The 25,308-nt window shown below is 48.9% G+C and overlaps 1 protein-coding gene across 3 annotated transcripts in view; it reads right to left on the bottom strand.

Annotated features, from left to right (window-relative positions):
- Positions 1-25,308, bottom strand: part of LOC135920958 (beta-1,3-galactosyltransferase 5-like) — a 246,569-nt gene that overhangs the window by 14,129 nt on the left and 207,132 nt on the right. For all 3 annotated transcript variants that reach the window (XM_065455244.2, XM_065455245.2, XM_065455246.1), the window contains 2 exons: positions 22,156-22,225; positions 917-1,159 (listed from right to left, as the gene is read on the bottom strand). In XM_065455244.2, coding sequence (XP_065311316.1) covers positions 917-947 — 31 coding nt within the window. In that variant the 5' untranslated portion in view covers positions 948-1,159; positions 22,156-22,225. The remainder of the gene's footprint in view (positions 1-916; positions 1,160-22,155; positions 22,226-25,308) is intronic.

Here is a 25,308-nt window from a genome sequence, read left to right on the forward strand (position 1 = left end):
GTGCTTGGCGTGCTGGCCAATGCATGGTACACGAGCGTTTTTGGCATTCCACCCCCCCATAGAAATACGGTAGCGGGGCGGGGATCGAGCCCGCGACCTAGTGCTCACGAGAGCAACGCCATAGCTGCGGGGCTATACCACGGCGGGTGACTTCGTAACCCGAAGATTTACTAGCTGCGCGCCTCAACGAACTATCACTTCCGTCACGATGCCACACCGCGGGCGTATCTTCACACACTGATAAACCGATTCATACACCAACAAAAGGTGCACAAGGTGTACACAAGGTGCACTGCACTCAGAGCGGCATTTTTTACAGCTAAGCGCGAAGTATACGCGCCCATCTGAATTCAGCGAGGATGACACCGTTCGCATAGCATGCAAGTGCATAGTGTCTTGTTAGGACAGATAAAGTGAGATTGTGCTTGTCTGACTACCTGTCCGTCTAAGCTAAGCATTGCTAAACCGACACCGACGAGACACGTAGCCTGAAAACGCGGAGCGTTATCAGAGGTTCTGCAGGTCTGAGCCTCTATACGTGCACGCGTTCTTGTTCTTTTCGCGGAACTCGGCGTCTCAGTGTATGCGATCAACACTTTAGCCCAGACCAGTTGGTTCATTGCTCTAATATACACGTGAACGGTGCTGAACAAAGACGAGGACAGGAGCAAAGACACGCAAAACAAACACACAAACGCAGATTAGCAATTGGAGCGCGCGTTTGCGTTTTATACGCGTCTTTGTTTCGCCACGTTTACGTGTTCATGGGAGCTCATCGGGCGAATTGGAGGGACGATGACACATTTTTGCCCACGAAGGAATAGCGCGCGATTAGTCTTTCGAAGCGGTTCGACAGGGCGTGCTGAAACACAACCAAGACCCCCGGGGGGGCCCAAAGATGCATCCATTCACTTACCATAGTTGTAAGCATAGCGGCGATAGTGCATAGTCCTCAGAAGAAACACGCCGCCAAACTCGGGGTCTCCGTTCGGCGGCCCGCTCGTCTCACCGTGGTGGCACCAGCAGCATAGCAGCGGCGGGCCAGGCGGCGGCGACAGCAACAGGTGGCCAGCTGACTCGTCAACGCGCACGTTCCGCTACTGTGGGGCCCGTCGTCGCTGCGGGCGGTGACCGCACGGCAAGCAGCAGCGGCGAAATCCTGCGCCAAACGGGCAGAACAAAGCCGTCGCAGCTTCGGCGAGGCGTTGCCATGGTCGCCGCTATCGGATAAGGGAGTTGACGAGGCACGGCCCCAGTAATAAGTCCGCGGTAGCGGCGCCCGTCGCGCGTAGCGCTTATCGGTCGGTTATCAGTGGCGCACTCAACAGAAATTGTCACACTGCCTCCTTATCGGACGGCCCGCCTCCCGCGCTCTTGCCCCGTCGCTCCGGCGGTGAGCATCGCGCTGACGTTACAATAAAACGCGTGGCAGAGAATGACGAGGACCTCATTCGCCACCCGCAAAGCGGCTACAAGCGGTTCGACGGGGGCGCACTCTAGCGTCGTCGCGCGGAGGGCGGTGACGTCACACACGCCGTCACCGCACTGAGCGGATCTTCCATTTCGAACTGTGGGAAACCGTGTGACGACAGTCGGGAGGTGAAGAGCGCGCAGCAGGTAGCAGGAAACCGACGCGGCGGTGCGATTTGATGGCGGATGCTGTCGCAATCGCGGTCCGCGATCGCGCCATGTGTGTCCTTCCTCGTGTCGTGTTTGTTACATTATCCGCGTGACACTGCCTGCGCCAAGTAGGGCGTTACATGCGCGGCTGGAAGAGTTGCAGTTACTTTGCAGGCAGCCGACGGCCACATAAGGTAGTACAGTAAGTGCGGACAGAAAAAAACAAACTTAGCCGCTGCGCTGGATAGAGTTTATCACGTGACGTCGCGAACGCAGATTCCCACCGCGCTAGTGCCCGAACATGGCGGCCACAATGACGTCGGTGCGCCACATTAGCCCGCGTACGTTGTTCGCTTCTTGACGGTGATAGTTTTAAACCGGATTATATCACTGTTACGGATTTGTCGCTCGGCGCAAGACGCATGCCTGTCGTGCTGTCTTCACGTTTCTTGTTTGCGCAGATTCTTGACCTGCTATAAAACCTCAAGATGTCTGCCACAATGACGTCAACGCAGAGTATCACTAGCACTCTTCTGATTGATTGATTGGGTAGTTGATGATGTTTAACGTCACAAAGTAACACATGCGGCTATGAGGGATTCGGACTAACTTTGGCCACCTGGAGTTCTTTAACGTGCACGGCATGCTGAAGAACATCAGGCGGTCGAAGTTTGTAAGGATCGCCTAACCACGGCGACCTTCGTATCTTCGCTGTATTCCTTCGGGACTTAAACCCAATGATTCAAGAGAAAAACATGATGTTACGAAAAACAACTAGAAAACTGACGGTGCTCAAGAGCAAAGCAAACAGACAACCAAAGTCGATCACGTTAAGTGTATCAGGGGTTAATTTAGCAAATTGTACATTGTTTTGTGGCATTGGATTAGTTAACGATGCTTCGTCTTCAGTTCTGTAATGATGTAAGAAGCTGCAGCCATTATGAGAGGGGGAGAGGCCTCTCTGTCAGGACACTTGGTGAACCCCCCCACGCTCTCTTCTTTTTAATCCTCTTGAGAAGACGCTCGTAAGCTCACCGCAAAGCTTTCTATCGAGACCTTGTAAATTGTGCTTCATAGGATCATTTCTTTTTTGTAAATTGTGAGCAGGTTCAGCCTTTTCCCGTTGAATTAATGTATCGGCCATATTAACGGCAAAGGAAATGCTTCAATTGTAGTGGGAATCACAGAACATACACCCGTGATAAAAAGTATGTGGACCAGGGCTTCTGCGGAAGAAAAACAAAACAATTTGCTGGCAGCGGACGCTGACAACCTGAAACTGAAGAATGCACGGCAATGTATTCAACGCCAAGTCTAAATAGCAGTCTTCAGTTTCAGGCTGTGTACCGATGCATTGAGGAGTATTTTTTTCGCAGAACCGACGGTCCTCATACTTTTGACCCCGGGTATACAATGCTCGGCGATTACAACGAGGTACTCGGAGCACGTGGCTGTCGGCCCTGTTTTGCCTCACCGGCGGGCGAACGGTGATCGATGGGAGACCGGACGCAATCACAGTGCGTCACGCAAGCTCTCGCTTTTATCGTATACCACAATGCATCATTTCGGTGATCTCATCGCCCCAGATGGCGCAAAAAGCGGCGTCAGCCTAAGGCCCCTTAAACTTCGTAAAGTAGTGCCACGCTTTGAAGAATGCCGCCTCCTCCTCCTCAAGCGCTCTGGCCGAGGCCAACGCCGCGTCGCTATTGGCCTAATAGCATCACGTGGGCCCTCACGTCGTGCATCAGCGCCATTTTTGCTCGAGAAGCATCTACGGAGTGGCGAGGAGCGCATGTTGGCGCTGTTGCTACGCTCGAGCAGTGTAGGCGGCGCCACGGTAGAGGAGGGAGCGTGAAAGAGAGGATAAACGAGGAGGGGTGAAGGCGGAGGAGAGTGTCACTACTGTACGAAGTTTAAGGGATTTTACGTCAGCCATGCGCTCCGAGTATCCCGTTTCAATCACTGAGCACTGCACTTGTTGTTTGGCTTGTGGCCGTGTGACTACGTATATCGATTCGGAGACTTGAGCTATTTGCACCGTAAGCTTTCCGGTACAGTCAGAGAACATCAGTCTGAAATATGTGAAAACAAATCTATGGTTGGTCGATTGTTCCTGCTGATTAGAGATAAGAAATGAGTGGCAGCGCCAGTGAAGTCGATGACATCTTCTGTGGCGGCTCAGCAAATTCTGAGAAAATGTTGTTTCTGGGGATTTCCGATTTAAATGAGTGGACATGGAGAAATAGGCATATTGTGCACCGAATTGGAAGACACTTGTTGCGTAATAAAGCAAGAAGTTTAAATGTAATGTTTAGTAGGAATGATTGCTTTGCTAGCGTTTTGGCCGTGGCACAGCATTTTGCCAGAGTAACGACCGGGTTACGTTGCAGCCGCTTTTGTGGGCTCACGTGTGGCTACTATCAATACGGCAGTCCATCCAATCAAAACAGTCGGTAGTGGTATTACGGTGACGGTGAGCAATACTCATTGCGCTAACAGGACAAAGCGTATGTAACATGGCGAGAATTTATAATTTTAACTTGGGTAGTAGCACGTGATACAGAGTTTCGTTGACGCGATATACAATTGCTGCTCAGGAGAGAAAAGAAGAAAAATGTACAATTATTAAACACAAAAATAGTGGCAAAAAAGTGAAAGATTACGTAACAGTAAGCACTATCACCGAGCCATCACAAAAGTCGTCTTATTACAGCGCGAGAGGTGGCCTTCCCAGCGTTTTCTTTGATGTTTGAACGAATGGCATCAAACTTGTGGATCAGCAAAAAGAAAAGAAGAGTTATCTGACTTCCTTGCTTTGATGTGCTTGAAGACCACACTGAAGAATGGCGGCATTCATTTTGATTAAACAATGATTAAACAATGACTAGGAATGCTAACATGCTTAGACAATGGCATATTATGAACGATTATGGCTGGTGCGCGATGGTTATTGAAACAAATCCTAGAGCTTGTTTCAGTTTAACCTATGTATTACATTTCGCATATCGAACACTCCAGGAGGTAGTCGACGTTTAGTGCTGTCACACATAAAGTCATCGTTAACTGTTCGGTAAAAGTTTGATTTGCTGAAAACGTTTCAGATGCAGTCACCTAAACAGACAGTAGCACTGTCTATTTCATGGATGACAACCTGCGTGATCTGAGGACACGGTTTCAGATGAGGTGAATAAATCGCGAAGGTTTCGCGATTCTTGGTAGGCAACTCGTGGTCGTTGCAGGAAGATATGTTTAAGCCGGTTGGCGTTGTGTTAAAGCTTTCTTTTCTTAAAATATGGTTGGCATTTGGAGCTGATACCGAGTGTTTCAAAATTAAATTAGGATGCTAGCGTTCTTTGGTCCTTTTTTGTAAGTACTTAGCTGATGCGAACGGTCCAGGCCCTCTGTCTGTCTTAAGGCGGCTGTAATAATTTGCGATGGATATTTTTGCTTTGCAAGTGCGCTTCAAAGTTGTTCACAGTGGGCTGAATTCGCTGCTATCAGAGCATATTCTTTTAAACCTGGCTATAAGGAATGCTAGGTTTAGTGTGTCGTACGTAACTACTATTGAAGTAAAGATACTGTTGTCGATTAGAAGGTTTGCTCTAAAGATTGGTTTGACAAATTTTCATTACCCAGAGTAACCGTGACATCAAAAATGTGTATGAGTATAGTCGAATAAAAATACGAAAATGAAACTGTCGGATGCGTGTTGTCAGCAGTGAAATAAAGTAGTATCAGTTAATTATATTGCCAGATTAGAAAGAAAAAGGTGCCACCAATAAACCACTTCTAATAAAAGGGTATGTACTCACATACTAAAAAAAACTATGGGGTTTTACGTGCCAAAACCACTTTCTGATTATGAGGCACGCTATAGTGGAGGACTCCGGAAATTTTGACCACCTGGGGTTCTTTAACGTGCACCTAAATCTAAGCGCACGGGTGTTTTCGTATTTGGCCCCCATGAAATGCGGCCGCCGTGGCCGGGATTCGATCGTACGACCTCGTGCTCAGCAGCCCGACACGAGTACTCACATCCTGCAGAAACTGTTTTCTTGTAGCCCCATAAGCATATTCGCATAGCTTCGGCTGATTATGGTGCCCGTACAAGTCGCGCTGATTTGAACATACCTGTTCTTCGTTGAACTGGCAGTTATTCAGTTTTATAGAATTAGCTCGAGTAACGTGAAGGCGGAGACAAAGTGATACGGGAACTGCTAGAGCGTGTCAACTGCATTTCGTAATGTACTGTATAGGTGTATTACTGAGGGCATATAAACAAATCAAAATAAGCAAAAGTTCTTGCGCCGATGATGATGATGATGATGATGATGATACATCGGCATGTTCCTTAGAAACGGGGCGATGAGAAATAATCATCCAGCCTGTCTGAGTAAATCAGGCATGCTACGCGGTATGCTAACGCCCTTTAACGAAGCAAGCGCCCTCCTTCGAGAGACGTGGCATTGCGCGCATACGCGTCATTTCATGTTCGTGTGCCCGTCCGCGCACCCAGTTTTTGCCATATAGTTTCGTAGAATAATTACTAGAGGGAACCCAAGCCCTGCAATCGCTCAGCCAACGTGGGAATGATGGGAAAGTAGATGGATTTGTCTTATCTTCGTGCTTGTGGATTCAGACGTTCTTGTGGTTTTGTATATTCGGTCTCAGTTTACCATTCTTTAAACACAATGAAGGGGTAAAAGACAATATACAGACGAGGGTCCCAAATTCAAAGACTGCAACGGAACCCTTGGACCCTCGGAGACGCTTTATACGCCTTTATTGCCGTAAAGTTAAGAGTGACCTATACTTTTAGAAGTGCAGAAGAGGCTGTGAACACGCACAATCGCTACTAATCGCAAGGATTCAGCTTGTCGAGCAGGTGGCAAAATGAGAACGCACCAAGCCTCTCAAGCAACTTCCTTGTCCGCGGTGAATTCACGAGGGCGTTTTATGTCACCTGTCGATGCTTGCGTCCGTGGCCTAATGACCTCAACATCGGACCTTTGTGCTAGAGGTCCTGTGTTCGAATCTTACCGTCTGACAATTTCGCTAATGTTTATTTAATTATTTACTACGCAGTGCCTTGTTCGAAATGACGAGCTTACAAAGTCACGAAGCCGTTTGAAGCCAAAAGGACGAACTTTAGGCAAATCCACGTACTTCCCATAATTCCCACGCTTACACAACTGCTCCCATTGCAGCTCCCGTAGAAACTAGCGCCAGAGCTCCTTCTAGTAATTATTGTAGGAAACCCTATGGTTTTTGTCAGCCTGCGATGATTGCAGAATATTACGTTAGACGAGCGCTGTCCTTCTCACAACGGCCGAAAAAAAAAATTATGGAGTTTTACGTGCCAAAACCACTTTCTGATTATGAGGCACGCCATAGTGGAGGACTCCGGAAATTTCGACCACCTGGGGTTCTTTAACGTGCACCTAAATCTAAGCAGGCGGGAGTTTTCGCATTTCGCCCCCATCGAAATGCAGCCGCCATAGCCGGGATTCGATCCCACGACCTCGTGCTCAGCAGCCTAACACCATAGCCACTGAGCAACCACGGCGGGTAACGGCCGAAACAGACACTGCTCTCCTAGTATACCCCATCAATCACTCATTCATTCATCCATTCCTGCAATAGGGGCCCCAACCATCGTGGCTTGCTTTATTTATATTCAATAAAGTTTTTGCTCACTCATTCATTCGTTTGTTGGTTCGTCCATTTATTTGTACGCAACACAGTAAGAGAGCACGCAACAGTGGCTGGACCCACAGCCCCATCGGCTAGTCACGGGGTCCCACTAAAGAAGGCAGGCTACTCCTAAGTGTTCATCCAACTAACGGGGGAAGCGGCGCGAGCGCGCAATCATAATTCGAGCAATCGGGAAGCCGAAGGGGCATACACATGGCGAGACAAGCACACGCCTCTCGTTATCAACGTGTTTCCTGGCCGCCGTAAGCAGGGATCTTCTAACAATGGAGCGCATTGCGCCTTGACACGGCGAAGTGGCCGATATGGAGCGCTGGAATGCTCCGCGGGGGCAACCTGCCCCTGTTGTCGGTCGAGGAAAGAGAGAGAGAGAGAGAGAGAGAGAGAGAGAGAGAGAGAGGTTCACCAATGCAACGTCTTGCATTTCCGCAAAGCCCGTCGATGTATCCGGTGCAGTGTTTCCGCTCCGTAACGAACCCGTAGGTCAAACGCCGAACGATGCCTGGTACAACGAGAAATTGAACGTTGGAATCCAGCTGAATGTTTAGCATTGTCATACTACAAAGGAATTACTTCAGTGCTAAACGACTCTCTGCGCTCGAGGTGGGCCGGGGGGATCTTACATTTACATCGGCTGCTCCTGTGCCTTAGCACAGAAGCGCAGTGTGTAACTTAGCCAATGAACCCGTAGTTAGCAACTGTTGTGCCATTACCACAAGCCCGGATCCCGAATCTGCAAGATGCAGAATCTATCCTGCGAGCGCCATAATTCTCCCTTCACAAGTCAAGATGCTGCGCCTTCGTGCGGGAGAAGCCTCGGCGGAGCAGCGTGTTTTGACGTGTCCGCGTGTGCCCGACGGCCCGGCGCCGCACCTCCCTTGCCTGGAGGTCACCGCGCGCGCGAACTTTGAACCGAGTGGCCAGCGCGGTCGCTGGTTGGACCCCTCGGACGACCGTCGTGTGCTGACTTTGTATTGGGCCGTTTGAGTGACAATGGGCCTCGGGGATTATAAAAGCAGCAACACGCCGCTCGAAAACAGGATCCGCCGACCCCACCTGGAGAGAGGGTCGCTCCCGACTGGGGTGAGATGTGTCACGCGTTTTCGCCGGACGCCGTCGTGCGAGAACAGTCGCGTTTGTGTGAGCTCTCGGCCCCAGTGCCGATCCGTTTATGTCCTGTATGATAACCTGTATATAATGTATAAAGTCCCTTTTGTTATTCTCATCGACGCCAGGCTCGGAGTCTTCGCTACCAACGCTCTGTCACGAAACGGGTGAAGAGCGCTACGGGACCACAAAGCCGTAATCGTGGTGCAGCGGTGCAAGTTCGTAACACTGGCGGCACCGGTTGGATGTCGTAACACTGGTGGCACCGGTTGGAAGTTCGTAACACAACGCAGGCCATCGCTCTTAGCCCGTGGTTCCTTGCATGCTTATATGTTCATTTCGCTCTCTAGAAACTGCTAACTTTCGCATATAAGTAGGGGTGCTGCTGGTCTAGCTTCGTGGTTTGATTACGACTTCGTAGCATTTATGGCCTAATTTTATGACTTCATTAGAGATGTTGATTAGGTCTACTGTTTCATTCACTCATCTCGCGTCAGCGGGAACTAGGCGGCGAGAACACAGCGCACGCGAGCATATCAGCACTCGCCGCACTGAGCTCACATCGCAGATCGCTTTCAAGATAGGGCCCGCGCGGCCGGGCCGTACGCAGCAGCCGCCGGAGTAGAATGCCCGGCGGCAGCTGGGCATTCTACTCCGGCGCCCTCCCCCCCCTCGTGTACGCATGCTGATGCAATCACTGATATGGCACGACACGCAACTATCACGGACGTTCAAGTTAATAATAATATTTGGGGTTTTACGTGCCAAAACCACTTTCTGATTATGAGGCACGCCGTAGTGGGGGACTCCGGAAATTTTGACCACCTGGGGTTCCTTAACGTGCACCTAAATCTAAGTACACGGGTGTTTTCGCATTTCGCCCCCATCGAAATGCGGCCGCCGTGGCCGGGATTCGATCCCGCGACCTCGTGCTCAGCAGCCTAACACCATAGCCACTGAGCAACCACGGCGGGTACGTTTAAGTTTCTTATGAGCAGATAAGTCAAACCGCCTTGAACAGTAAGCAACGGTGTAACCTCGCGAAAGTTCTTGCGCAGCCTAAAACGCAGTGGAGAAAACGCACCATAAATTTCCATATAGACTATGCCGCGGCACGCTCGGTTGGAAGGGCTTCCTGGAACCGGAATGTAATAAGGCGTGCGGGAGCCTGCGATGGAATTAAGAGTTGCAAGCAGTACGCTGCTTTCCAATTACCGGAGAATCGTAGTCGATGGACTTCCTCGCACATACTGCACTGTGATTAGGTTTGCGTGCAGCGGTACACGTAAAAGTAAGGTTAACGCAACGAACACAACCGGAGCGAGCGGACTGAGACGTACGGCGGCGAACGTCCAATAACGCGCAGGAAGCGGGAGTTCCGGACACCCGATTTCTCAGTACGTTGCGCACCTTCTATTTGCGACGGGCTTCCGCATAATTTCCAATGGAGTTCTTTTCCCTTTCCTTTGACGCGGTGCCTACGAAGGCGAATGATCAAATTTGTGCCGCAGCAGCATGCAGTTGTCTACTACGTTGGCATGTTCGATTTCCCCGTATTTTTTTCGAAGTTATCCCTTGGTGCATTTTTTATTCAAATTGCCTTCGCGGTCCACGACATTGGAGGCTCAATTACAATGAGAAATTGGTGGCTTATAGCTTTCGGAGTTGCTACATGCCAGCCGATAATCATCAGCAACTAGTGGACGTGTAATGCAGGTTACACGTCCATTAGTGTTAATTGGATGTGTAAATCAGGTGAGATGCACTATCTGTTTGACAGGATCGCGCATTTCATGATATGCCGACAAAGGCAGGTTCACACTCGCAAAAACAGTAAAAGAAAGCATTATTTGTAGATTGCGTAGGTTCAGCTGATAACTTCGCTTCATTGTGGCATACCACTAGCGTCGCCATAACCACTGCATATACTGTTCCAATTTTACTGATTCAAGGAAAGTAGCCTGCATCGTTTTTGACTTCGATTCTGTCTTCGCGAAGTTGTCTACTGTGACGTCTTCATGAGAATTGGAATGAGACTCAAGGTGTCCCCTGTCTGCTCAGCCGTCTACTTTGGCGTCTGCGGCGAGTGTTGGAACACAGCCAATGAACACATCGACTTGCTGTGCTGCTGCTGTTGATGATGATCACAATCCAATTTCTCTCGTCATACAGCTACACGTTATGCAACGTTCTTAGGACCACGGACACATCCTCAGTCAGCAAGCATGAGGGCGCAAGGTCGATAAAGAAGCAAAATATTATCAAAAAAAAAACTGCAACATAAAGGACTTACAAGTTGAGTTCTTTCTCGTGCATAGTGTTGCTGACAGACAGTGGTAAAAAAAAACTGAAGCCCGAACAATAACTAACATCTTCTACGCGTTATTATATGGAAGTGCGACGTGTATTAGCTCTGTAGCCGGTTTCTAAACATGGAGTAGCCCCAAGTGCATGTATGTATTTAAGCCGCTGTTACAAATGCTGGTGAACCTGGAAACAACGCATTGGAGTAGTTCCAACGTTGTTCGCGTTTCTACTTTTGAGCACTACGCGCGAGCTAGCGCGTCAATCGCCGCTTCAGGTGTAGCCCTAATGAAACACGATGACGAGCTTGCGTTGGCAACGCGCGGTGGCGAAGCGCTTCTTCGTGTAACATTTAGTACATGCCTTGTAGCATGTACTCGGCGAATGAGGGCCCTTGTCTTGGAGATTCCGGTGCGCACCTTTGGGTCCTTTTCAGCATTTTTTTTTCATTCTTGTACCTCTTTTTTCCCCCTTCATCTCCCTTCTGATACACAAGGTGCTTCAATCTTAGACAAGACAATAAAACAAATTAAATTCTGGAGTATTGCGTGCCGGAACCACAGTCTGTTTATGGGGCATGCCGTATTGGGGGACTTCGGGTTAATTTTGACGACATGGTACTTAACGTTCACCCAGTGCATGGTATACGAAAATTTTTTTGCATGTACCCACTCTCCCCTCCCATAGAAATGCGGCCGCCGCGTCCGCAGGTGAACCAGCGACATCGTGCTCCCACAATAGCCACTGAGCTACCGCGGAGAGTGAGACAGGATTACGCGAATCCGCGCAAAAACTAATGGCATATTCGGTTGGTCGTTTAGGAGTGCTCTTGCAGTGCTACTAAGGTCGTGCGAGCAAGACATCTTTAAAGCTGTATTACGTGAATAGGCCCGTCTAAATACTAAAGTAAGGCTTCATTATCGCCGCTAAACCCCGTCTCTGTTCGCAGTAGAGCTTATCTGCTTTCTTATATAGGCCTCGAAGCGCTGCTTTAGAAGGATCGGTAGAATACGCGGGGAGGTGCGTAACTTGCTATCGCAATTAATATTCTGCGTGACTAGACATCTCGGAGGCAGACATGACACACAAGAGGCTTCAGACAAGTGGCCTTCGTGTACCAACTTGAACACCAAGCATAGCTTGTTATCGCCACGTAAAAGCACCAGGAAGCGGTAGCTCTTCGTCTTCGAAGAAGATGGCTCCGAAGGAGTCAAACTAACATAACACTTGCGTTTCCTGGGTCTCTCTTCTTAGCATCTTTCTTTTTTTAAAACATAATACGAACTATAGCTTCTAGAAGCGTTACGCTATTCGATCACACTGAAAATCATCGTCGATTGTTTGTGCACAATTATTTGCCGGACTTCACATCTCGGAGGCGGACGTGACGCACAAGAGTCCTCAGACAAGAGGCCTCCGCGAACCAGCCCGAAGACCAATCACGACTCGCTATCGCCAGGTAAGAAAGAGGGCGCCGGGAAAAGCGGCGCCCCCTTTCAGCCTCGCATGACGAGCTCCCCCGAAGGAGTCGCAGTAACGAATAACCGTCGCCCGATCCCCGGGACTTTCCCTCAACCATCTAACGCCGCGATGCGCACCGCTTCGCTCACTTTCTCGCTGCAAACCCCTTTTTTTTTCATAGCCCTGTCACCGTTATCGCTGACCCGAGAAATCGGGGTCGTCGTTACCGCGAGCGTGCATGCGTGGCCTGTCCTCGTCGTCGCCGCTGCATCGGCGACGCGAGCGATCGGCGTTCCTCGCGCAGGCGTCATCCGCCGCCCTCGTTCCGTGGTCCTGCGCGCGCACGTACACGACACGCGCGCGCACTCTCCATTGTTTTCCACTGTTGCGGAGCGTTCGTTACGTCGTTACAGCTGGCCCGCGGGCCGCGGCTTGTTTTGGGCCGTGCGTTTTGTCTTTTCCACTTTCCTACATCCTTGAACCTTCCAGGGTCGGGGAGATCGCCGTTGGGATTTTTCCCGGCACTGTGGGCACGCGCGTCTGTCTCTTGAAGCGAACCCCCCCCCCCCCCTACCCCACAGACACACACGCACGCACACTTGCCCCAGGACAACTCAGTCTCATGACAACTGACTGATGTAGAAAATAGTTTTAGCGTTGAGTGAAGCAGTTCTGTTGTCCCACCCGTAGAAGTAGGTCTGTCCGAAAGATATCCGAACTGTAGCAGTTTCCGTGCGACAGGCCTCCAGCGCACCGCATCACGTTGGCGCCACGGCTTAGGCTGAGCCAGTGGTAGTGTAATAATTTTATTCATTAAGATGCCCGAAAATGGTGTGCGTACTTGTTCAAAGAACGCTCTCCGCGTTATTGTATCCGTGCGGGTGTGGAAGCGGTACCTATAGCGTTGATTTATTGATCCAAGTCTCGGGAATGACCGCCTTTATAGTGTAGCATATTTTTCTATTTGTGTGTAGATGATTGCAACGAAAAGTAGTCGGACTAAATATTACACGCCAAATCGCACATCCTGCAGGACACGTGCCAGCTCTGACGAGGTAATAAAGTAGTCACCCAAGCATTAAGTGTAGGAGCACTTCAGTATCGAGACGAGGCAGCGGTAGCTGTTCATAGGGTAAGCGATGGAGAACATCTCCCAGTTTCCTTTTTCTACCGGCAATACCGCGTGAAAAATGACATGCAAACGAAAATAAAAGGCAGTCGTAGTACCAGAACGAGAATGGGCGCAGTAAGCAACGCATATGTAACGGAGGGATAACGCCACCTGTTGTTTTTCCGACACCATGCACTCTGCCTAATGAAGCGAGTTGAGCTTTAACCTCAATACGGGGGGCTCAGCGTTGTACCACGTGCGTCACAAAACGGCTCCCAAGATTACAAAGCAAACGACAACGTATAGCGAACAAACAAAACAAAACAAAAAATTCCGGAGGGATAAGCGATCAGATCGGGAAAGCGCGCGACTGCGTTATTAGCTTTCGACCGTATAACAATGCGCTGCTCGTACGCATGCCCGGGCACGCGACAAAACAGACTCGACTCCATTTCCGGAGGGCGCCTCTCTTCCGTCAATTGTGCTGCCTTGCCCGCTACAACGGCGGCGCGATGGCGTCGAGTCGATTTCCGGCTTCGGCGCTGCCTCGCGCCGCCCTTCGTAGCTTCGGGGCGCGTGCGGCGTAAACATGCCATTAGTTCCGAGAGTGGCCAGGCGGTGGCGCCACTGCCGCTTCCGGCTGCGCCCGAAAGCAATGATGCGAGACGCTCGCTCGCAGGATATGCCCGCACACGCGGAAAGCAATATCGCGGAAGGGGTTAGTACGTTCGCAGAGGGATAGGACTAATCGACGATAACGGAGCCCCTGGATGAGGGTTCGTTTGCGGAGTCCCTCGCGCGATATTTGCGCGGCCGTACTGCAAATCGGTATTGATCAGTTTGGGTCATATCGTGAGAAGCCAACAAACAGAAACACCAAGATAAACACAGGGGAAATCACTTGTACTTACTAATTGAATTAAAGAAATGATAAATTAATGACAATGCAAGTGGAGGAAAAAACAACTTGCCGCAGGAGGGGAACGATCCCACGTCTTTACACGTGCATGCTCGCACGCGTAATGCGAAGACGTGGGATCGTTTCCCTCCTGCGGCAAGTTGTTTTTTTCATCCTGGGTGGCCAATGCACACTTTGTGCAGACGAGCAGGTCAGAGCAGCCGAATATGGGAATGTGTAGATGTAGAACGTAGAAGTTAGGGCTATGTGCTAATCGCATTAGCGTCGACAGTCGTCTTCTTCTTCAACCTTCTACTGCAGACCGAAGTTGTAGTCAAAGAGGTTAATGCAATGGCACCACATACCCCATGGCCCATACCCCATAGCCCATATCGCATGGCCCGTACCGCATGACCCATACCGCATGGCCCATACACCATACCCCATAGCCCATATCCAGTGAGCCAAGTTGGTCCAACGGTCGGTTCTGAACCCGATTCCCTGAGCAGTGCATCCCGATGCTCTACCCATTAAGCCATGGACCACCCACTGACCCACATTGGAGGGGGAAACGGTTAGATTCATAGACAGATAGATAAAATCTAAATAGACACCGGAAAACGCACTATAGGAATCCCAATAATAGAGACTTTTAGCGTGTCCGGTATTCCGGCAAGTGCGGGCGGTTTGCCGGTATAGCGTGGGCGTAAACGTGAGCGGCCAGATTGGTGGCGCCAGCTGGTGGTGCAAAGCTCAACCACACAATCACAGAGCTAATTACTATATTCTGCTTAGCTGCTGGTGTAAATATTCGACAGTGGCGTATACGTGTTCACAATTACGCCGCTGCCAAAAATTTGCACCACTAGCGAAGCAGGATATAGTGGGTTACTGCAGTTTTAGCTTTGTGTTTGTCTGGTTGAACTCTACGCTACCAGGCGGCTGCAGCGATCTAGCTACGCCCCCGCAAATCCGGTAATCCGCCCAAACCGCTCCCGTTTACCGGAATAGCGGACAGGCTAAAAGTCTCTAATGCTAACTGTATTAAAATAGCGCCAACGTGCCACTCGGTACCAGCACAGTGTCCACCTGTGTCTTCTAGCGAAGTATACGTGGCGAGGAGGACCTGCGAGGCATACGCATCTGCACTGAACTGGCACAGCTTCAGCCCCGGCACTCGCAGGTATAGAGCGCCAGCCAACTGAGAGCCCACTTCGGGGTGTCTTCTTTAACAGTGGACCACAACATTTATATGTTACAACCGTATTGCGAAACCAGTCTGGCGACGACATGCGCCGTGATATAGCCATATAGAGCGCGCGGGAACGCTCAGACACACGCGCGCTTTGGATGTCATAATCAATTCACTTACACTTCTTGCCGCGACAGTGTGTACCCTCGCGGAGCGAGCGTGTTTTCCCGGCTACACGCGAACACCGTCTCTGTTTACCGTGCTGTCCCCCCGTGTAACACGCTCACCGTGTTCGGCGCATAGAATTCCGCGGGGGCCTCGCTCCTGGCACAGCCACTACTCGCTATACACACCTCCCCCGCTCCGTCGTCGCACGAGACTTGCACGCAGTGTATACAAGCGCCTCTGCAAGGCACTCGTTCAGTATCGCAGACGTGCGGGCGAGCTGGCACCGTTTGCCGTACGCACACAGGGAAAAACAACAAAAAAGAAAGAAAAACACCGGCCGCGTGTAACAGCGGGGTGTGTGCTTATGCGCGCACGGGGTTCGCGCCTGGCGTCGCCGGCCCCGGGATCGCCAGGGGAGGCGCGCAAAAGAAGAAACTGCAAAGAAAAGCGCGGACCATGACGGACAGGTGGAGAGGAGGAGGACGGATGGGGAAACAAGGAGGCTGCAGGTTCGTGTAGGGGAGGGGGGGGAGCATCGATTTTCTTTTTTTTTTTGACACCTCTAGGGTGACACGTGCGGAGTGTAGGCGGTGTATATGGCGTAACGCGGGGCGCACGAGTTCTTTAATCCTGCATTGCCCAAACACTGCGGTTCCACATAAGGGAAAACTAATAAGTGTTCCAATTATTGTAACCTAATTGCTGACATTTGTTTCTGGACATAGAGAGTACATATGTAGGAAAACAAATACAAATGTCCAGGAAATGTTGTTCCAGTTACAGCTTAATCACTGTGTTAATAAACTGCGCGTAATAAGTAATTTGTTTGTTAAACTACTCACAGCTCAAAATTCACTCCAGCATATCGAGTACGCCAACAATGGCCTTTGCAATAAGGCTCCCGCACTTCAATAAGCATTATGAGACATCAAACTCAGTGTCGTCGCAATGTAGAAGGGATATTGAAGGGCAGGTTTTCATTTCATTTCATTTCATTTTATTTAAGCATTTTTTTTACAGCAGAAAAAGAAGGCTATAAGGTAATGTTCGTTGATAGCCTAGCAAGAGAACAAGAATTCGTGAGCGGCAGTCACCCAATAGAATCTGTACAAGAGTACGTTTGAATACGCCACTTAGTCGTAGGCTACTCCGGATCATGAGAAGGACATCTGAAACATTAAAAGGAGATGGCGCAGAGCAGTGGAAACATTCCAGGAGCAGAGGAGTGCCGGGATTGCCGGGATTGGTCGGCGCAAACACTGTTGTCACGCAGCGAGGTGAAAAAAAGAACATTACTGAAGAGAAACTGGTGAAAACCTATTGTTGAATTTTTGGCTTATCGTGGCTTGTAGACGGTGCCAGAGAACATAATGGACATTCATAAAGCCGTCAAGACGATCAGAACAATCCTCACGGTAGCTAAGCGATTCTAGCGCTAGAGTTCTACCTGGTATGATTCGCGAATGGCACAAGAGAGAACGAAGGACATGTAAGCGTCTTTCACGCCGGCGACTAAAGCGACGGTCGCAATTGGTCGGTTAGATTGAAGATGGACCAATTTCCCCAGGTAGCTCACTGACTGATTCTTCTGGTCGGCGACCGAAGTCGCAAAGCTGATGAACCAATCAGCCGCGTGGGAGAACGACGTCGGAATACGCTGGTGGTTGTTTTACGTGGCCGTGGTTGAGAGCGAGCAGACGTCAATGACAACAATCGCGAGCCATTCCGGCGTGGCGACGGGTAGGTCGCGCTCGCCGGTGTGAACACTGGTAGCCGCGAGTAGCTCGTCAGTCGCCGGTGTGAATGCCGCCATAGGGAATCGTTAAAACGACCACAAGGCACTGTGAGATCGCCTTCTTTATTTGTGCTTGGTGTTCTCTGACGCCGTCCGCAAGCCATACTAGGGAAAGCTGTGGCGCTGTGATTGTTGAGCTACCACAGTGATAATGCGTATAAATGGGGGTATGATTGGTTTGCATGGATTTTGTCTAGTTATCGTGAGTGTGGTTTCAAACGTTCTTGTGAGTTCATTTACTGCGCTTTATCCGCCCTCATATGCCTATATTTCTGAGCAATCACGTTTGCCTAAACGCACGAAGGCAAGAAGACTCTGTGTACGGACATAATCATTGCGAGTTGCTGCATCTACAACTCAACGTTACGCCGAAAATGACCAATTCGCCAAGCCACAAAAGCTGTTTGAAGCCAGAACGACAATCTCTATAGGAAAACCGACGCTCTACCCATCGTTCCCATGCTGGGTGAGCTTCCCTGCTTGCGGCTCCCGTAGACACTAGCGCCACATTTCCCCCTGGTGCCGTCGGCAGGAAACTCGCCTGGAGCAACAGACGGGAACAGCGCCCGTGCGTCAGAGGCGGCCGTCATCGGAGGAGCTTACGGGGGTCGTATTAAAAGTCCGCATGACCGGCTCCTCTTGCGTGATATATCCATCCGTCTCACTCCGCGCTCTGCTTCGGTGCGACCCGACCGGCAGCGCCACCGGGCTGGACGACTGCAATCCGCGGCGCGGCGTATATAGGCATCCATTCGTATGCCGATCCGGATGAGCAACGGTACGTGCGCCGGCGAAACACCGGAACGATTGATTCGTATCGTGCGCACCCCGCGACCGCATTGGACACGCGTACCGCATCTCATCTCTTATAAGCCCCCACTGGGTACGAAGGCTGGCGCGTGCAATCAACCTGAGATAGATAGACGGCGTCTAGATCGGCTGGTCACGCGTTTTGCAAGAGGTGCCTTCTTTCACTTCTGCTCGCACTGTGCGGCGCACTCTGAGAAAAGTATGCCCCCTTCGGGGGCTTAACTTGTCCCCAAGGAATGGTCGTGCTTATAAGGCTGTTTTAGGATAGGGGCCCCCCAAGGATAGGTGCCTCTAACAATTAGCCTCTGGCTACGGCGCGTGCGCCGAACCCAAACGGCGTCCTTGGGTTTGGGTTCACCCGCCTGCCCCCAAAGCTAAATTTCAGAAATAGCGTGGGTGCCCTAAGTGGCGCAAACCGGCTTTGCGTCGTCAATCTCAATGGTGACGGAAAAAAAAACATTATTGAAAATAATAAACTCTCTGGCATAATTTTCACCCAGTGAAATATTACGGAGTAAATTATTTCACGTTTTCTTTTCTTTTTCTCTGTCTGTCATTAGGTTTTCATTTTCCTTCCGCGTGCAGGAAGGGGGCGATACAATCGCGTGAGGCCAACGTAGGCCGGGAACATTATCCTAAAGCACTTTCCCGGGTGGGGCAGACCGCGAACGCAAAGTGGTCGCTTGTTGGAGGACACCCTAAGCTCTAGATCCCTATTCTAAACGTCCCTATTGTATGCATCGAGCGCAATGTAGGGTCAGAGTAGTAGCTCTGATTAGTCCCCCTAACCATGTTGTATATTCTCTGAGTAACTTTATGGTGCACAAAGAGCAACAGTGGTTGAACGAGGGAGGTAAGGACTTGTCGAGTGGTTGGTTACAGAGCCATCTGCAACAGAATTAACAAAGAGTTTCGTGTTTAAGTGATTTTTCCCTATTGGCTGGCCGCTTTATCTAATGATATGTTCAGCATCAGGATTGGCTGGAATATGAGCTCTTACGAACAATTCTATAGTGTAAGATCTTTTTCGAGAATACGGGCCCTGTTGTTGTGCCTCCCTTGATCAAGTTTAGGTCGTCATTGAACCTTATCACTGCTTGAATTTTTGTATGGGTAGTGATAACGTGCACCAGTTAGACATTAATAATAAAAGCAGCATATACCGTACTAATATGGGGCGCAGTATTTGCCTAATGTACGTAATGTGCAGTACACACCACTGCTAGCAGTAACAGCTTTCGGGGTGTTAAAACGTTCGCAGACGCCAAAATATAGCGTGGACGACGCTAGACTATAATCTCTCAGTATTAGGTAAGTGCGGAGAACTTCGTACCATCCATCACGACTCCGCAGAATATTCGAGTCGTCCAGGAGCAGACCGCAATGTACTTATAGCATTTTGGCCAGAGAGTTATCCGAATTCTCATCACCCCGAAATCAAAACCAACCGCCAATGCGCCATCGATGTTCAAGTGCAAAAGGGGCGCTTTCAAGGGTACCAGTAGTACGAGCGAAAATGCGGTACGCATCGCGTTTCATGCTTCCCGCGCGCGGACGTTTGTAATGCGCCGGCTACAACGCAGAGCTCCCAGTCGCCCTTCTCTGCTTCTTTTGACTTAAATTTTCTTCCTATCTTTTCTTTTCATCACCCGTTCTGTTTCGGTTGGTGCTTGCTTGTCATTCGCGTTCGCCCTGGGGTTTGTGTTGCGTGTGGACGCATATTTCTGCGAACGCGTCGAGGTATTATTGCGTAGCGGTGACCGGGCCGGGTAGAACATGCATTCGATCGTTACGTAAGAAAAAGTATTGCAGAGAGACCGTGAGGCTTACTATGGCCGCGGAGTCTTCGATTTGAAGGCCTTTATTATTAAGCCTGATTTTTTTTTGTCCTTGTTTTTATGTCTGTGAACTGGAAGCACGGTCAGCACAACCACGATCCCCCCAATTCCGCAGAACAAATGTAGTGTACATATATTTCTCGGGTGGTCGCTGTGAAAGATTGCCACGCATTTTGAACGCCATTCCTTGCGTTCCGGCGAGGAGTAGGGCGATTTGCGTCCTCCGTCGAAGAGAGAGAGAGCGAGAGAGAGAGAGAGAGAGAGAGAGAGAGAGAGAGAGAGAGAGAGAGAGAGAGAGATGAAAGAGATGAGAAAGTCAGGGAGGTTGACCGTCAAACAATGTATACATTTCTCATGGGTTATTGGTTCTAAGTAGTGTTTCTGAGCGACAGTGCTTTCTAGACTAAAGAAAACTCCCGGGCTTTAAAAGAGCTGCGTTCAACACTCTGCGCCCACAGGCGACCGAACAACGAAGAAGCAAGTCCAGAGCTTACATTTCATGGCAAATAAAGGCGGAGAATACCGTTCTAGCTGAAAAATAAATAAATAAAAATAAATATTGGAAAACGTCAGGGTCACGGCTGAATAGCAAAAATTAAATCGGGTTTAGCGTCCTAAAGAAACTGACAGAATTCGGCAGACGCTTTCAGCGGATTAAGAGGGGCTGAACTTCGGTTTAACTTCGACTACCCGACGTTCTTTAACGTGGACCGAAAGTGCGGCACTGCAGAAAGCATTTGGGCATTCCGACTCGCGCGTAAATTAGCTACCTCGTACTAGGCCGCAGAAGCCATAGGGGCGGGCCCTGCCAAGTGGAATATAAATGGTATGCAGTTAAGCCCCGCAAACGAAGCTCTAAGAAATGTAATAAAAAATGGAGTGATAGATAATTCTTTAGTAACTCTACACTAGCGCATAGTTCACGGGGGCAAATATATTTGTTAGCCGACGCAATTAAGGGCGAATCTGCCTCTTGAATTTCGGGCCAAAATCGGGGAACCGATGACGTCATTGTGACGCTCCTTATGTTAGCGTACTCGCGCGTGTTCGGGCAGGTTGCTTTCGTGCAGGAAAATTTGCCAGAAGTTATCGAGTGAGAACGTGACTGTTGAATGTTAAAATTTGTGACGTCACGAATAGCTAACGCGGAAACTTGAAGGCGCTGCCACCATCATTATTTTTTTTTCGTTCCGTTCACTTTTACCCGTCTTGTTTTGTGCTTGCTTTCTGGGTTATTAAGCATCCGCATTATATGACAGACTTTTGAATTTGCATTTCAAGAATTGTATTATAACCGTTTTCTGAAGACTCAAGCTTAGTAGTACCACATCGCTTGTTAATTGTTCTTCAATTATTCTGACTGTGTACGTGTGCATATAATGTAGGGAAATATTTTCCCCATCCTGACTTACATGTAGCACTTGACCATGTTATAGCGTCCGGCCAATCACCGCGCCAGCTGAACGCATATGTTTACCGAACATCAAATTGGCGAACGAGGCACATGTTCAGGCGAACTTTATTACAGAGCCTGAAATTTAAATGAACTATGTCGCAGTCGCACGGAGCTTTCGATTTGAGGCCTCACACTCACTGCGAATATTTTTCCCCTTGATCCCAAAAATTTCTCAGCCGGTTTCCCCTACTGGTAGCTGCACTGTGCGTTCTGAATGTGTTTGTGAACCGTTCGCCAGACGTAAGAAGGTTTTTGTTTTAGGTTTCACTATTATTTTCAATCTTCCTGAACAAACCGCGACTGAGTGCGTTCAGACTTGCGGCATGCATTTTATCTATCGCTCTAGCGTGCTGCTCCCCAGCCAACACTGTGACGTACGATGACGTCGCACGCGATACCTGCTCCCACTTTCTCTGCCCCCCCTTTCTCTCAACTTTGGCTCGGACCGGCAAACAGGAACGAAAAGACAGAGAAAGAGAGAGGAAAGGCAGGGAGGTTACCCAGATGGGAAGATCCGGTTCGCTACCCTACGCTGGGGAGAGAGGGGAGGGGGAGGTAAAAATCCTAATGTGCCCGCCTGTCTCACAGATGCAGCATTCACAGACATAACCATACAGGGCTAGTTGCGCTAAGAAAAATTAAACAATTGGTTAAGATAAGAAGAAGTAAAGAACAGCACTCACAACAACGGGCCAGGGAGCACCAGACCGAAGTGAACTTGACTTGGGTAGGGCGCCGTCCGTCCGCAGTCCCCTGCAAGATGAAGTGGAACACTGCATGAGATTTTGACTGAAGACCACTGCATGCGGGTGTGGGTGTGTGTGTTCGAACGAGGTTTGTGAATGGCAGTTCAGTTATGATGAAATTTTAAGCGCCACTGGGCCGTTCAGGAAGACATGTCACAGATTCTGCGGTGCGTCCTTCCTAAAACTGATTGCCCTCTAGAAAGACAATAAAGTGCAACACTAAGTAAATCTAAAATGGTAAACTATTGCTTCGAAACTCTTCTTTCATTCAAGTGACAACCAAAGGGTGACGGCTGCAGAACAGGAAGACCTGTTCGAGGACGAAAACACCCGTGTATCGGACACTGGGCGCACATTAAGTTAGCCCAGGTGGTCAATATTAATCCAGGGTCTCCCACTACGGCGCGCCTCATAATCATATCGTGGTTCTGGCCCATAAAACATCCGTGTTAAAAAGAAAACGACTATGTTACATCGCAAAGGCGTTGCGATCTTCACAGATTGTAACCACACAGATAGAAATGTTTCTACGTCGAAGTAAAATAAATACAATTGATCAGGCGGCATGCTGCCATGGCCATGCCATCACCGTCGCGGTCGCCGTCGTACTATCTTCTACGTGGTCACACGAACAATTGTTCGCCTTACTCAAACACGTCGCACCATCTGGTAGCACTTCACAGAACCTAAATGTAATATAGGTAGGCAAGCTTTCTGCGAAATTAACAATCCCACAGTGCGTGCAATCTGCATAATCCTTTATTCATGCGCCTCCCCTAACGGACCTATATGCCTCAATCGGTACGAAGAAATCATTATATATATATATATATATATATATATATATATATATATATATATATATATATATATATATATATATATATATATATATATATATATATATATATATATATATATGTATATATATATCTGCAAAACTTGCTGTAGAAGTTTTGAGGACCTGAAGCAATTAGCATATACGCACCGAAGAGATCAACGACGCACTCATTGGAACAAGCCTCGCATAGAGCAAAAATACAAAACCAGTCGATAGAGGTACGAAAATTATAAAACGATTATAACGATAATTTGGAAAAAAATACACTGGATATCAACCTCAGTTGATAGTCCAGTCGTTGTGATGTGAACTTCTCCTCTTGTCCTTTGTGTTTTTGACTGATTTTTTTCGTTCAAGTATGTACCAACGGGCCCAGATTTCAACCCTTTTGCACATCATTTCTGAGGGGGGATATCTCTCCGGAAAGCACTTTCAGTTGCACTAACTTCGCTTTAACAAGCATACGTTGTAAACAAACAGCGCGACACGATATCACCGTCCTTCCGCACTGCAAGACTAAACGATATCGGCATCGAGGTCCCCGCACCCTACGGGCCATCCTCTACGACACCCTACAAACCGTATTATACGGCTCAGTGGCGGGGTCATCAGAGCCATTCCCGTTGTTGTGACTCGGTTCGTGTTCCATTTCAATCTGAACGTGATTATATATCTTGTTAGTCGTTGGTGGTTTAGTGATGGCACCGTGGATTGTTAGATGAGTATCGCGCGTAACGACTTTGGTATCCCCACTGATTGGCTTTGTGAAGGTGGGACAGTGGGGGCCCCCTTTATCTGCGTTTAGTTGTTTTTTCTCGTATTTATAGTTTTGACCGCTGACCGTAGCAAAGGAACGGCGGCCTTTGTAGAGACCGATGACTGCTGCACGCTCTTTAAGACGCTTCTCCAAATAAGAACTTCAAGGCGTTCTTTTTGATCACTGGTGCTCTGTGTAATACACGCAAGCCGCTAGAGACCATAACGCTAGAAGCGTGAGGTCGCTGTTTTTAATCAAGAAGAGCAAATGCAAAAAAAAGAAAATGTCTCTTGGAACATTCATGTGCGCCAAAAGACGAATCAAAGGCGAAAAAAGCGCGTGGTGTGGCTTTCGCTCGTAAGTGAAGGAAGGAAGGAAAAAGTGGAGAAGGAAAGGTAGGGAGGTTAACCAGCTTAGCTTAATCAGTTTGCTACTCTGCACATGGGAGAGGGATGAGGGAGATTAAAGATGGGGAAGGGGGAGAGGGAGAGAGAGCACATAGCACAGCACACACACATCGTCCGTTGGAGTCCATCAATCTGGCATGGTACGTGACATCACTGTCACAGCCGCTTGTCCAATCCCGTCTCTTTCAAGAACCGAAGTATTAAATTTGTATAGGACAATATAGTCAAATATAATCATTAATGTACGCATGCATGGTTACAAAAAGAAAACACCTTTGTAGGAAATGTTGGGAAGACACAATGAATCGCAGCGGATTAACGGTTTCTCGTTCGGATAAAATCTATAATCACCGCTGCTTGTTCGTCCCAATAGGCGCAGGCCATGCGAAAGAGCTTAGCGCTATCACTTGAGAATGGCGGAGCTCACCCTAGCTACGAAGGTTTACTCATTCTATCTCTGTCTTGCAAGCCATGAAGTGCATTAAGCGAAGCTGAACGACTGGCTGATAACCGTACGCAGAAATAAACACTATTGGACGCGTGAAAACATCCTTTCGTCTGCCCTCCCAATTTGCTGTCATATTTCAATGGGTCACTCGTTAAATCCGCTTTGCCGACTGGTTATTAATCGTATGAAAACAGGCGTTTCAGTGACACAGAAAAATGTAGATAATTGTGCCGTGATAGACGCAAAAAAAAAAGAACAGATACGTGAGTGAGGTAAGCATGAAAAGCACGAGGAGGATCAGAAAGGCACGAATAGGGTGTGAGATTTATAGACTGTCGGAGCAAAATGCCAACAGGCAAGCTATTGAGTACACAAGACAAAACACCGGCGCCTTTCATCACCCGCTTTTCATTGATTAATTGTTTGATTGATTGACTGATTGCTTGACTGATCGATTGACTTCCTGATTGACTAATTGACTGATTGATTTGATGATTTTGGAAAATTTGCCAACGTTTGTCGCCTCCTCTTCTACAACATACTATTTGGTGATGAACATACGGAAATGGTACACGGAAATGAGAAAATAAGGACACATACGCAGAGGGGAGCACTTAACGTCTGTGAGCTTGAAACG

This window comes from Dermacentor albipictus, chromosome 6 (assembly GCF_038994185.2).
Source record: "Dermacentor albipictus isolate Rhodes 1998 colony chromosome 6, USDA_Dalb.pri_finalv2, whole genome shotgun sequence".
NCBI classification, from domain to species: domain Eukaryota; kingdom Metazoa; phylum Arthropoda; class Arachnida; order Ixodida; family Ixodidae; genus Dermacentor; species Dermacentor albipictus.